At 46.7% G+C, this 15,460-nt stretch overlaps 1 protein-coding gene across 4 annotated transcripts in view; it reads right to left on the bottom strand.

The window, feature by feature from the left end:
* The window catches only part of LOC139227784 (tubby-related protein 3-like), a 191,424-nt gene that overhangs the window by 34,234 nt on the left and 141,730 nt on the right, over positions 1-15,460 (bottom strand). Inside the window, exons 4-7 of one of the 4 annotated variants that reach the window (XM_070858823.1) lie at positions 14,326-14,484; positions 10,807-10,926; positions 4,137-4,256; positions 1,427-1,567 (exon numbers count right to left, since the gene is read on the bottom strand). In XM_070858823.1, the coding sequence (XP_070714924.1) occupies positions 1,427-1,567; positions 4,137-4,256; positions 10,807-10,926; positions 14,326-14,484 (540 nt within the window). The remainder of the gene's footprint in view (positions 1-1,426; positions 1,568-4,136; positions 4,257-10,806; positions 10,927-14,325; positions 14,485-15,460) is intronic. The other 3 variants (XM_070858824.1, XM_070858825.1, XM_070858826.1) reach the window with 3 other exon arrangements.

The following is a 15,460-nucleotide window of genomic DNA, read 5'->3' as shown; positions in this document are numbered from 1 at the left end:
CATTTTAGGGACCAGGTCCAAAGAAACCTAACAAAGTGAAATTGATTCATTGCTAGGCATGTGATGGCACTTATGGATGATTCATATCCTATGCAATCTCTGATGGGATGATAATCAAGCAGCCTCAAGGACACCTGGGGCTCATGACATGTTAACCTGACAATGGGATGTGCAGCTGCTGTGGAACATCTGGGGGTAGAATTTCCATAGGGGGATTCATCCGATTTTTGGTGGAAGACAGTGGGAACCCTGAAAAAATGACTGGAAGAAGCGTTTCTCCAGGGATTTGGTTGGAAGTTACGGAGGGAGAATGGGAGAACCCCATGGGAATTACTGGTGCTAGATTTCTGGTTTATTCATTCAGTGGATAATGGAATTCACATGGTTTACATTTCCCCGTACATGGTTTGGCCTCTTCCCCCACAGATGTTTACCATTAGGTTACCATTCCATGTCCGTGTCTATCCATCAGCCATCTTTCACGTGCCAGCCCAGTCCCCCTGACCACTGGTAGGCTATCACCCTGTGCAATCTATCCCAAACACGTTCAATCTCACCTGACCCCAAATCCTGATGACCTCCCAACACTGGACAGTCAGAAGGAGCAGGTTCCTGGGTTGGTTTCCATCCTCCCTAGCCCAGAGATTCTGGGCCAATTCAAGCATTATCATCACTGCCAACTAACTCAGTACAGAGCACACATCAATCTGGGTATGGCTAAACACCACATGTTATCGGCCAGTCGAATCAACGATTGCTGACACTAACCGCTGCATTAAGGTGTACGGAAGATCGGTTACTTTAAGTTTCTTTAAAACATTTAAGCATCCATGGATAGCCTTTTTCTGTTATTGTTACTGAGAACCCCAGGTGATGGGTCAAGGTCCATTGTGCAGGAGAGGTTAAAGATTAAAAAGAGCAAGGGAGAAGGCGACATATATCAGGATGGAGTGATTAGGTGACACCAAGGCTTGGTATTAAAAACCTTGTAGCTTTCAGGAAGTGGAGGAGACTGAGGGAATAAGGGTAATCCACAGGAGATGGTGTGATGGGGGTAATTGTAACTTGGGGCGATGGTGTAAAATGGGTGATATTGAATTTGGCGCCCATTATAAACCCAGCATGATTCTCCTCTCCATGGATGGGAAAATCAGGCGGGTTGTAAAATGGACTACCAATTCGATGTCGTCTAATTTATACCAACCAAAGTTAGAATTACCCGCCATGGTGTCTTGATTTCAATGCAGTCAGGGTGTATGGAGCGTACCCATCACTGTCATGCTGTAAAAGTAAACCAATTGTCCAGACTCTACTAAAGATTGTGGGTCACATCTAGGGATAGGACAGCCTGACTCATTGAGGGAGATGTGAAGTGAAGGGTAAGGGGGAAGTGTGAGAGATACTTGTTGATGCAGCGAGCTGTAACCTTTCTTTTGGCTCTTTCTCTCCTTTTTAGCGGCACCAGCCTGGAACATATTGGCCGTATTCTTCTTCTGCTTCTTCTTGACTTTTGTTGCTTTTGGATTGGGTTCTGAGTCCTCATTCTCATCCTGCTCTGACTGGGCTTCTGGGCAGTGGAGAGATAGAAGGTACAGAAGGAAAGGAAGAAAAGATTAACAGATTGAAGCAAAAGATGGAGGGAAGCAAATGATTCAAAGAGCCTGAAGAAAACTAAAATACTGTAATGGTCGGAGCTTTTTGACAGCTTGTAGTTACCGTATCCTGTCTTGCCGCTTCCCGCCACTGGGTGGTGTTTTTTGCCATTACAGTCGAGAGCCGGAAAGACAGGGAGAGAGAGAAGCCACATGATCTGCCTCCATTTTAGCTAGAAATATCTTTAACTTTTGTTAATCGGAAATGAGACTTCTGTGTTTGTGAACCTTCCTAGAAGTACAGTTATGTAAATAATTTCTCCTTATCCAATCGTTCTGGAATTATTGTATTTTATCTTTGATGTACAGTAAGAGATAATTAACTTCTCTTCAAGCTGCTTTGTAAATCATTTCTGTGTATTACAAGAATTCTAGACCTGTCTTTATTTTTGCCAACAGTTCACACAATATTTATTAAAGAATTTGGATTCTGAAGCTCTGACCTTTACCCATATTTCTTGGTGTAGTGTTGAAGCTAGCTGGAGAATCAGAGTTATCGCTTGCCATATGCTACACTCTGACAAAACCAGTACAAATACATTGTGGGTAATTTTGACCTTGGGCGACATTGACTCAGCCATCTGTCATACATCTCTCCTGATTTCCATTTCCATTTCCATCGAAGTCCCTCGCCCATTTACACCATCGCCCAAAATTAAAATGATCCCCATTGTGCACAATTGATTTAAATTGATTCTGCTTTCCCAAACACCTATGTAAGTGGAGAGCTGGTGACCCAGTATTAGAGAGGATGGCAAGGGCAGTGAGGCTAAACACCCCAGTTTCCTTTACCATTGATACAACTGGATGACCTTTGACTGAATTTAATCTAAACCTGGACCACTAAAAGCACCTTCCCAAATCCAGAATACAATTTTCCAGGCCCAAGACTCCATTAAATAGAAAGAATCCCTTTACTGGGATGTACACTTATCTGGTTTTTGACCCAATAGTCCAGTTTTTCAGTGGAGTCTCTGGAAATAGAATGTAAATCTATGTATCTTGCGTTGCGATGGGGTTAGTAAGGTTTTCAATCAATCTCCCATCCCTCACACCTTGCCCAGTTTTGGACTTGGGAATTGCTGCCAACCTTCCATGATGTCTTTTCAACCCACCTTTGCCGCATAGAATCATACAGTGCAGATGGAGGCCATTCGGCCCACTGTGCCTGTGCTGGCTCTTTGAAAGAGCTGTCCAAATAGTCCCACTCCTGCAATAATTCTGCGAGTCTTTCCTTTTCAAGTATGTAACCCAATTCCCTTTTGAAAGTTACTATTGAATCTGCTTCCACCAACCTTTCAGGTGGTGCGTCCCAGATCACAACAACTCGCTGCTTAAAAAAAACATTCTCCCCATCTCCCTTCTGGTTCTTTTCCCAATTATCCTGTGTCCTCTGGTTAGTGACCCTCCCGCCAGTAGAGACAGTTTCTCCTTATTTACTCGATCTGGCTCGCTGGGCGTCATCGGGGATCAAGGATCGGGTGAGGTAGGTGAGTCGACGCCGAGGAGGAGGCTGCTGAACGGGGGAAGAGGTCCAGATCATCATCGCAGGAGGCCCGGTCGTTGTTGACAGTCCGGTCATCATTGCCGATGGGTGGTGCGGTGGGAAGCCTGAGGTAGGCCTGAACTTGTGGGATTCGCAGGGTTGGGTTTAAAGTAAGGATTTAAGTGAATAATTAGGGTCTATTAGGGCTAGGGGAAGTTTAGACTGTGGGAGGGGGGAGGTTGAGGGTGGAAAGTTGCCAGATGGCAGAAGATGGGACAGGCGATTGGGCCTTCACCACCACCCCCCCACCCCCTCCAGTGCCGATCGCGTCCCCTCCAACGGCGATCGGGCCCCCTCCCCAACAGCAGTGACAAATGGGCCTCTCCTCCATGACGGCGTCTGGGCCTCCTCCAAGACGCTGGACCGCCCGTGGCGACAGATGACCTCCTCCTCAATGGCAACCGGGCCTCCTCTCCTACAATGGCGGTTGGCCTCCCCTCCTCCTTCAGCGACGACTGGAGTTCTCCTTCCCCACTGGTGACCTGGCCTCTTCTCCTCCTCCAGTATGTAGTGAGTATCATGGCTGTGAACACCCTGACCTTCCACTCTGAACCCCAGTGGGCCACTGACCCTCTCAATGCCTGCCCCTAACCTAGCCTCAGACCACCTACCACCAAGGGCGCTACCCAGCGCCGAACTTGCAGCCAACATCTCGCCGTAGGCAACTAGGCCCATAAAGCAGTGCCTGGCCTCCAGTCGTCTTGAACCCCCCTTGCCACTGGACCAAGACCTTGCTCAGCTAAGCCCGTGTGGTAGCTGGTGTGCAACGGCCACCCCACGTTAAAAGAACTCACCTAGGCATTTCAGCTTCATCATTTACTCTATCAAACCCCCACCAGTGCGAGTTATACCTATTATTCCACAGGGAATCGTAGAAAACAGAATCAAGGTGCTGTGATGTGAAATGAGAGTGTTATTGAGAGGAGAGTGAAGCTGACCTTTCTTTCTGCTTCGGCCTTTTTTCTCGGCCCCAGCCTGAAACACCAGGGTGGGATCCTTTTTCAGAGTTTTCCCGGTTTTCCCTCTGGCCTTAACATCGGGCTCACTTTTGTCTTGCTCTGAGTCCCAGTCGGTGAATGATGCAAAGGCAAAGGGGTTGAAGAAGAAAAGCCAGTGAGGGCGGCGAGATAGAAAGAGGACAGAGAGGGTGCAGGGGACTCAGAAAAGCTGTTCTCAGAGGGGAAACTTAGCAACGTTTCAAACACTTGCATTTTCATTAACAATTTATCAGATTTGCAATTGTTCTAATGCACAAAGAATCACAGAGATAGAAGAGAGACAGAGAGAGGCTTGCATATATGTAGTGCCTTTCAATTCCTCAGGATATCCCAAAATGCTTTACAACCAATTTTGAAGTGTAGGATATATGGCACAGCAAGCTCCCACAGACAGCAATGTGATATTGACCAGATAATCTATTTTAGTGGTGTCCGTTGAGGGATAAATATTGGCCAGGACACTGGGGATAACTCCCCTGCTCTTCTTCAAAATAGTGCCATGGGATCTTTTACATCCACCTGAGAGAGCAGACAGGGCCTCGGTTTAACGTCTCATCTGAAAGACGGCACCTCTGACAGTGCAGCACTCCCTCAGTCTAGATTTTGTGCTCAAGTCTCTCAAGAGAGAGAAGGAGAATTTTTCTCTTTCAATCCTTTCATAATGAATTGTGCAGATTAATAATAGTGTCAAATCAACAAATTATGAACTGAATTACAGATCGTGGGAATACTGCTTTATTTGTCAGGGTAAATACAAGAGATGTAAATGAATCCCAATATCAGTCCTTTAGTGTAAGAATGGCAAGTACCTAATAAGAAGCAAAATCCAGACACATAAACTGGGATAAAGCAACTAAAACTCCCGATTAAGACCTGACATATCATTATTCAGGACCTGTTGCAGGCACCCTAGTAGTAAGGGTGTAATATATATAGCTCCACCCAGTGGACTACTGTGGTAATGCAGCCATTGTTGTTTACAACAATAAAGTGGGAACATGACAGGTTCCTGACTTTATCAACAATCTTAAAATCTGTGCGTTTGTGTGTGTATACATGTGACTGTGTGTGTGTATATATGTGTGTGTGTATGTGTGTATATATATATGTGTGTGTTTTTGTATATATATATATATATATATGTGTGTGTGTATCCATGTCTGTGTGTGAGTGTATATGTGTGTGTGTGTATATGTGTGTATGTATATATGTCTGTGTGTGCGAGTGTATATGTGTGTGTGTGTATATGTCTGTGTGCGAGTATATATGTGTATGTGTGTGTATATGTGTGTGTGTAACTATGTCTGTGTGTGTGTGTATATGTGTGTGTGTGTGTGTCTACGTGTGTATATGTGTGTGTGTATATATGTCTGTGTGTGTGTGTCTACGTGTGTGTGTGTGTGTGTATATGTGTGTGTGTATATATGTCTGTGTGTGTGTATATGTGTGTGTTTGTGTCTATGTGTGTATATGTGTGTGTGTATATATGTCTGTGTGTGTGTGTGTCTATGTGTGCGAGTGTATATGTGTGTGTGTATATATGTCTGTGTATGCGAGTGTATATGTATATGTGTGTGTATATATGTCTGTGTATGCGAGTGCATATGTATATGTGTGTGTATATATGTCTGTGTATGCGAGTGTAAATGTATATGTGTGGGGAGGCCCCAACCTGCGAGAAACCATCAATGGCAGGTCGGGGCCATAAAAGGAGCAGGGTGCGGCCCAGGAAGCAGCGTGAAGGCAGGCCACTACAAGGTACAGCGCGAGCTGGTGCAGGAGGGCAACGGCAGCAAAGAGTGACGTCAGCAAGGTCCAGGTCGGTGATTGGAGCGTGGGCAGATACAGCAGGAGAAGCGAGATCAGGGCAAAGGAGCAGCGAGAGACTGTGGAGGGATGTGATCAGGGGCCAAGGGAGGAGTGAGGGATGTGATTCGGGGCCAGAGGCCCAGGGGCAGCACAGGCCAGCCCACACTGCCATGTGTGCGTGCACAAGGTCTGTGCAGCAGAGCTGCTCTCCAATCGTCTTGGTTAATCCTTGCCACTGGACCAAGACCTAGCTCTGTCAAGCCCGTGTGGTGGCTGGTGTGCAACGGCCACCCCACGTTAAAAAAATCCAAGTACTGGCATCTTCTCTGTTGGGGAGGAGTTAAACTAATATGGCAGGGGGATGGGAACCTATGCAGGGAGACAGAGGGAGACAAAAAGGAGGCAAAAGCAAAAGACAGAAAGGAGATGAAGAAAAGTGGAGGGCAGAGAAACCCAAGGCAAAGAACAAAAAGGGCCACTGTACAGCAAAATTCTAAAAGGACAAAGGGTGTTAAAAAAACAAGCCTGAAGGCTTTGTGTCTTAATGCAAGGAGTATCCGCAATAAGGTGGATGAATTAACTGTGCAAATAGATGTTAACAAATATGATGTGGTTGGGCTTACGGAGACGTGGCTCCAGGATGATCAGGGCTGGGAACTCAACATCCAGGGGTATTCAACATTCAGGAAGGATAGAATAAAAGGAAAAGGAGGTGGGGTAGCATTGCTGGTTAAGGAGGAGATTAATGCAATAGTTAGGAAAGACATTAGCTTGGATGATGTGGAATCTATATGGGTAGAGCTGCAGAACACTAAAGGGCAAAAAACGTTAGTGGGAGTTGTGTACAGACCTCCAAACAGTAGTAGTGATGTTGGGGAGGGCATCAAACAAGAAATTAGGAGTGCATGCAATAAAGCTGCAGCAGTTATAATGGGTGACTTTAATATGCACATAGATTGGGCTAGCCAAACTGGAAGCAATACGGTGGAGGAGGATTTCCTGGAGTGCATAAGGGATGGTTTTCTAGACCAATATGTCGAGGAACCAACTAGGGGGGAGGCCATCTTAGACTGGGTGTTGTGTAATGAGAGAGGATTAATTAGCAATCTCATTGTGCGAGGCACCTTGGGGAAGAGTGACCATAATATTGCATTCTGAATTAGGATGGAGAATGAAACAGTTAATTCAGAGACCATGGTCCAGAACTTAAAGAAGGGTAACTTTGAAGGTATGAGGCGTGAATTGGCTAAGATAGATTGGCGAATGATACTTAAGGGGTTGACTGTGGATGGGCAATGGCAGACATTTAGAGACCACATGGATGAATTACAACAATTGTACATTGCTGTCTGGCGTAAAAATAAAAAAGGGAAGGTGGCTCAACCGTGGTTATCTAGGGAAATCAGGAATAGTATTAAAGCCAAGGAAGTGGCATACAAATTGGCCAGAAATAGCAGCGAACCTGGGGACTGGGAGAAATTTAGAACTCAGCAGAGGAGGACAAAGGGTTTGATTAGGGCAGGGAAAATGGAGTACGAGAAGAAGCTTGCAGGGAACATTAAGGCGGATTGCAAAAGTTTCTATAGGTATGTAAAGAGAAAAAGGTTAGTAAAGACAAACGTAGGTCCCCTGCAGTCAGAATCAGGGGAAGTCATAACGGGGAACAAAGAAATGGCAGACCAATTGAACAAGTACTTTCGTTCAGTATTCACTAAGGAGGACACAAACAACTTCCGGATATAAAAGGGGTCAGAGGGTCTAGTAAGGAGGAGAAACTGAGGGAAATCTTTATTAGTCGGGAAATTGTGTTGGGGAAATTGATGGGATTGAAGGCCGATAAATCCCCAGGGCCTGATGGACAGCATCCCAGAGTACTTAAGGAGGTGGCCTTGGAAATAGCGGATGCATTGACAGTCATTTTCCAACATTCCATTGACTCTGGATCAGTTCCTATCGAGTGGAGGGTAGCCAATGTAACCCCACTTTTTAAAAAAGGAGGGAGAGAGAAAGCAGGGAATTATAGACCGGTCAGCCTAACCTCAGTAGTGGGTAAAATGATGGAATCAATTATTAAGGATGTCATAGCAGCGCATTTGGAAAATGGTGACATGATAGGTCCAAGTCAGCATGGATTTGTGAAAGGGAGATCATGCTTGACAAATCTTCTGGAATTTTTTGAGGATGTTTCCAGTAAAGTGGACAAAGGAGAACCAGTTGATGTGGTATATTTGGACTTTCAGAAGGCTTTCGACAAGGTCCCACACAGGAGATTAATGTGCAAAGTTAGAGCACATGGGATTGGGGGTAGTGTGCTGACGTGGATTGAGAACTGGTTGTTAGACAGGAAGCAAAGAGTAGGAGTAAATTGGTACTTTTCAGAATGGCAGGCAGTGACTAGTGGGGTACCGCAGGGTTCTGTGCTGGGGCCCCAGCTGTTTACATTGTACATTAATGATTTAGACAAGGGGATTAAATGTAGTATCTCCAAATTTGCGGATGACACTAAGTTGGGTGGCAGTGTGAGCTGCGAGGAGGATGCTATGAGGTTGCAGAGTGACTTGGATAGGTTAGGTGAGTGGGCAAATGCGTGGCAGATGAAGTATAATGTGGATAAATGTGAGGTTATTCACTTTGGTGGTAAAAACAGAGAGACAGACTATTATCTGAATGGTGACAGATTAGGAAAAGGGGAGGTGCAATGAGACCTGGGTGTCATGGTACATCAGTCACTGAAGGTTGGCATGCAGGTACAGCAGGCGGTTAAGAAAGCAAATGGCATGTTGGCCTTCATAGCGAGGGGATTTGAGTACAGGGGCAGGGAGGTGTTGCTACAGTTGTACAGGGCCTTGGTGAGGCCACACCTGGAGTATTGTGTACAGTTTTGGTCTCCTAACTTGAGGAAGGACATTCTTGCTATTGAGGGAGTGCAGCGAAGATTCACCAGACTGATTCCCAGGATGGTGGGACTGACCTATCAAGAAAGACTGGATCAACTGGGCTTGTATTCACTGGAGTTCAGAAGAATGAGAGGGGACCTCATAGAAACGTTTAAAATTCTGACGGGTTTGGACAGGTTGGATGCAGGAAGAATGTTCCCAATGTTGGGGAAGTCCAGAACCAGGGGTCACAGTCTAAGGATAAGGGGTAAGCCATTTAGGACCGAGATGAGGAGAAACTTCTTCATCCAGAGAGTGGTGAACCTGTGGAATTCTCTACCACAGAAAGTAGTTGAGGCCAATTCACTAAATATATTCAAAAGGGAGTTCGATGAAGTCCTTACTACTCGGAGGATCAAGGGGTATGGCGAGAAAGCAGGAATGGGGTACTGAAGTTTGATGTTCAGCCATGAACTCATTGAATGGCGGTGCAGGCTAGAAGGGCTGAATGGCCTGCTCCTGTACCTATTTTCTATGTTTCTATGTTTTCCACCCTTCGGGTTCCTCATTCGAAACACCTGTGAACTCATCCTTTTTTTTGGTGTGGGAGCAAGTCATCTTCGTTTTGAGGGACTGCCTATGATGATATGTGTGTGTGTGTATATGTGTGTGTGTGTATATGTGCGTGAGTGTATATATGTCAGTGCTGGGACTGAAAATATGTAAAATGACCCATTACAGTTTAGGAATGCGGCTGTGTGATATTATGATTCAAATACTTTAAAATAAACAGGTTAGCTCCTCCATTAAATCAGCAAAGTCATTAGTTTTCACACATCAATATCACACTGTGTAGTTTCCAGCTTTCCTTCCTTCCTTGCTTTCAAGCGTTCATGGTTCAAATAATTTGTTGCAGCCAAACACACAGACTTTACGAGTTGGCAGGGAGCAACTGACTTTGAGGTTATTAGGAAAATAAGCAGCATGTTGCGAATGACACATACTCTGAGTAGGACGGTACCATACACAGTCACACAGGCCAGAGCCTCACTCAAGCTCACAGCTCTGAATCCACCCGGTAAATCCCTGACGTGTTTTTGCAGGTCTGGTAGTTCTATTTGCGGTAGATTATATTTTTGGTTTGCATATTTTCCATTGCTGAAGTCAAACGTCCCATCAGGAGATACATTCACATAATTATCTGACAGCAGCCCCTTTTCAAGATGGCCACCCGCACATCAATGTTATAATTGTCAGAACCTGTGTGAGTAAAGAGAGCTGGGCTATCGAAATAGAATACAGATCAGGGAGATATCAGGATGGAAACAGCAGATACCTGCAGCAAAATAGTCATTCCTCACCCTCTGCGCACATACATTGTGTACACCCACCCTTACCCAACTGCACACATTCACCATGCACTCCTGCAAGCAGCATCCCCATACACACCGCCATCAGATTACCCCTACTTACAACTATACACACACATACCATGTAAACATACACGTATACCCATGTACATGCACAGATGCCCATATGCTCCCACACAGCCAAGCATAGTGGTATGCACGCACACACACACACACGTGGGTACACACACATATTTATACATACTAGTGTGTACACACACACACACGAGTACACACACATAATCATACACACTAGTGTACACACACACACGCACACGCACACATGAATACACACACATATTCATACACACTAGTGTGTACACACACAAACACATGGGTACACACACATATTCATACACACTAGTGTGTATACACACACACACACATGGGTACACACACATATTCATACATACTAGTGTGTATACACACACACACACATGGGTACACACACATATTCATACACACTAGTGTGTACACTCACACGTCTTTGAATGTGACTCTAGTTGAATGCCTGACCTTTCTGTTTTGGCTTTTTCTCCCTTGAGACCTTGTTTTTCGTGCGTTTTTTGGCAGTCACTTCTACTGCCTCTTCCTGCACCTTGTTCTCGTTATCCTCATCCTCCTCCTCAGACGCCTCTGTGATAAAGGTTTAATAAATAAAAATGACAACATGAGGAGATTCTATGCACAAATAAGCTCAGAGCCAGTGATATCTGAGGCATTGCAGTATAGTTGGTGTCCCATCAGCGGAACGGACGTGTATTATTGTGTGGTTATGGAAACAGCGCACACTATCCATGATCTGATTTAATGAACACTGACCATGAACGATGAACATGAACCATGGACCATGAACCATGAACCATGAACAGCTCTTTCAGGGAGGTATGGTTTAACATGGGAGAATAGTTATACATAGGTGTCACAGTTTCTGAGTTTCTACACTTGATATTCACTCAGATTCAATGTGACTAGTCACTGCCATAAGTGAACCTCGTGATCCCGACGAGCCGAAGTGCACCCTTTTTTACCCCATAAACAACAGCATGGTCGAAAGATCAGAACAGAGAATCCTTCCTCCATATAGTGGTGATGGGTATAAATGACGCCTCTCTTTGTGGATAAAAAATCTACTGAGTCAAGACACAAGTTTCGAACCAACACATAGTTTTATTTATATGAGATTGCCCATGGGAACAGTACTGATTGGCTGCGCTTTAGTGGTGACAAACACTCCTGGTCCTCCCAGCTCTACATTCAGGTGAGTTACTTATTGTTCAGCAGGCGATCCCAGGGACTGACCTATCCTGAGTGCAGCCTGCAATGGTGCTGGCGATGGCAATGGTTGCTGAGACAGCCAGTCTCGGGAGAGGGGACCTCAGGCAGGCAATAGGCTCCTTGTTTGCATATGCTAAGGGCCGAATGCTCACTTCAGGTGTGGGTAAAGGTGCCTCTTGCTCGTCCTTACTCAACACGCGATAACTTGCTGGAGTTTGTGGGCTCAGTGGTTGGGGAAACCTCACGCGTGTGGGACAGGTGGAGCTTTCTGATAAAGAGAGATGGGAATCTGAGCTGGAGTGGAGAGAGACTCCTCCAGTTGGCAAGCAGGTGCTGTCTTCAAAAAAACGGAGATGACATTGGTATTTTTGTGATAGGAACTGAGGCAGGGCTTTGGAATGATACAGTAATCATATGATCACCGAATGTGTTTGTTTTTAATTGCTCAGTCCACGGTCAATGTATAAGACCAGGACCACCACTCGGCACATGTCACACAGGAGGCACCAATGTGTTGCACTGCGGCCTTTCAGTCCCTTCTTCAGATACGGAATGCAAGTCTGAAAAACTAAACCACAAATCTTAACACAAGAAGCATCGAGGAGCGTGGGCGATCGGTGAGATGACGCAACATGCTGGCATTCGCAGTTTGCAATGTGGTTATTCTGCTGGCTGCGAGTGTGTGGGGTGGGGGGAGGGGGGATAGTGGGGGGGGGAAGTACTCTCAGTGGGGAGGGATAGTGGGTGGGGGTAAGTGTGGGGGGGGGTTAGTGTGGGGGGGGTATGGATACTCTCAGTGTGGGGGGGGGTTTAAGGATACTCTCAGTGTGGGGGCGCAGTGTACGGATACTCTCGGTGTGGGGGGGATGTACGGATACTCTCAATGTGTGGAGGGGGGGTTGTATGGATACTCTCAGTGTGGGGGGGATGTACGGATACTCTTAATGTGGGGGGGGGGTGTATGGATACTCTCATGGTGGGGGGGATGTACGGATACTCTCAATGTGGGGGGGGGGTGTATGGATACTCTCAGTGTGGGGGGGGGGGTGTATGGATACTCTCAGTGTGGGGGGGGAGGTGTATGGATACTCTCAGTCTGGGGGGGTATGGATACTCTCAGTGTGTGGGGGGGGGTGGTGTATGGATCTCAGTGTGGGGGGGATATGGATACTCTCAGTGGGGGGGTTATGGATACTCTCAGTGTGGGGGGGGAGGTGTATGGATACTCTCAGTGTGGGGGGGTATGGATACTCTCAGTGTGGGGGGGGAGGTGTATGGATACTCTCAGTGTGGGGGGGTGGTGTATGGATACTCTCAGTGTGGGGGGGGGTTATGGATACTCTCAGTGGGGGGGGGGTGTATGGATACTCTCAGTCTGGGGGGGTTGGTGTATAGATACTCTCAGTGTGGGGGGTGGTGTACGGATACTCTCAGTGTGGGGGGGGTATGGATACTCTCAGTGTGGGTGGTGGTGTACGGATACTCTCAGTGTGGGGGGGTTGTATAGATACTCTCAGTGTGGGGGGTGGTGTACGGATACTCTCAGTGTGGGGGGTGGTGTACGGATACTCTCAGTGTGGGGGAGGTGTATGGATACTCTCAGTGTGGGGGGGGGGGTGTATGGATACTCTCAGTGTGGGGGGGGTGTATGGATACTCTCAGTGTGGGGGGGATGTACGGATACTCTCAGTGTGGGGGGGGGGGTGTATGGATACTCTCAGTGTGGGGGTGTTTACGGATACTCTCAGTGTGGGGGTGGGTGTATGGATAATCTCAGTGTGGGGCGGTGTACGGATACTCAGTGTGGGGGGGAGGTGTATGGATACTCTCAGTGTGGGGCGGTGTACGGATACTCAGTGTGGGTGGGAGGTGTACGGATACTTAGTGTGGGAGGGTGTATGGATACTCTCAGTGTGGGCGGGAGGTGTATGGATACTCTCAGTGTGGGCGGGAGGTGTATGGATACTCTCAGTGTGGGCGGGAGGTGTATGGATACTCTCAGTGTGGGGCTGTGGTGTATGGATACTCTCAGTGTGGGGGGGTGGTGGTGTATGGATACTCTCAGTGTGGGGGGGGGGGTTATGGATACTCTCAGTGTGGGGGGGTGGTGGTGTATGGATACTCTCAATGTGGGGGGGGGGGGGGCGCGGCTGTGCCAACAAACTCAGCCACTAACACCTCTGTAGGGGGCTCCTTGCTTCTCAGCTTTGCCTGTCTGCGTGTGGCTCAGTGTGTAGTGCTTTCTCCTCTGATCAGAAGCTGGTGGGTTCAAGCCCCACTTCCAGAGACTTGAGCACAAAATCAAGGCTGACTCTCCAGTGCAGTGCTGAGGGAGCGCTGCAGTGTCGGAGGTTCTGTCTTTGGGATGAGACGTTAAACCGAGACTGCAATTGATCTCAGGAATGGGTAAACGATCCTATGGCACTATTTGAAGAAGAGCAGTAAAGTTCTCTTCGGTGACCTGGCCAATATTCCTTAACCAACATCACTAAAGTCATTGTCACATTGCTGTTTGTGGGAGCTTGCTGTGTGTAAACTGGCTGCCGCGTTTCCCACAGTACAGCAGTAATCAAAAGCACTTCATTGGCTGTAAAGTTCTTTGGGATGTCCTGAGTTGTGAAAGATGCTATATAAATGCAAATCTTTCTTTTCCTTTAAAGTTGGTCATCTTGGGGCATAAATAATATACATATTGGATTAATTTTTCTATCTTATGATGTATAGAAACACGTGGAGCATTGGGCTCCAGCCCTGTACCTTGCTGTTGTTTTCTGGGTGTCCTTCCGACAGTGAAATAGGAAGCGGGATTCTCCTTTTTCTTCTTGGGGTCTCTGATGAACTTGTCGTACGGATCTTTCTCTGGCTCCGGATCCTCCGCCTTCACTTTCTTCTTCCTTGGTTTCTTTTCTGTACCATCTTTTTTGAGTGTGTGCAGGTCCGGAAGGGGGAGAGCAAGCAATGTCGGTGGTGAGAGACTTCCGCAACAACCACAAAGGATCTGTTGAGCAAGCTGGCCGTGGGTCTACAGCTGCGGGGGAGCGGAGGCCTACTGAGGATCTGTGCAGGTCAGGGGTCGAGGGGGGTCAGGGGTCAGGAACAGGGGGCACCTGATGGACACACATTGAGGAATAGTTTGATAAGCAATACAACCTATGGCTGAGGGCATAACACGAAGGACAACATTGGAGGCACTTAATATAGATCTTGCCCATCGGTATATAAATGAGATAAAGACACAGTTCCTCTCGGTGTGCTCTGTACACACAAATAGCAAAGGAATAAACCTATAAACCCCGCGTTACATTTATTGAACATTAACTTTTAATTAAATTGGGAAAAAAGTGCTGCTGAAAGCAGGTGAAATGCTCACCTCTATTAAATAGTATTTAAGTCATTCAAGCCATTAACTGGCTCTCTGTGATTGGAGTATCCGTAATGTCTTCCCCTCCATTCCATTCTTCACCAATCCGCACTGAATCACTTGTCTACCTTTCAGTCTCCAGTCCCAATGCTGGGTGATACCTGCCCACACCCACCACAGGCGCTGACTCACCAGCCTCGTGGTTGCAGTGTTTTCTGGGTTTTAATGTCAGAATTCCAGCATTTGCAGCTTTTATTTTGGGTTTTCTTTCTCTCGCTAGGTGTTAGTTACTCTAAGTTCCCTGGTTCACTCATTTACAGCATGAAATATGATGGGTAGGTTGGTTCATAAACATGTCTAAAATGATAAACATGAGGATGGGGGTGGGGGGGACGGGGTCGGGTGGGAACGAGAATTCCTGTGGTCACTGTGGTGCATTCATCTGTATGCAAAGATTTCCTCCTCTCAGCATGTCTAACAGTATGTGCCTCATTCAGCAACATATCAAGTCACTGTGCATAGAACCATAGA

Source organism: Pristiophorus japonicus, chromosome 17, assembly GCF_044704955.1.
Source record: "Pristiophorus japonicus isolate sPriJap1 chromosome 17, sPriJap1.hap1, whole genome shotgun sequence".
In the NCBI taxonomy this organism is placed as follows: domain Eukaryota; kingdom Metazoa; phylum Chordata; class Chondrichthyes; family Pristiophoridae; genus Pristiophorus; species Pristiophorus japonicus.
This window is presented reverse-complemented; position numbering and strand designations above follow the sequence as displayed.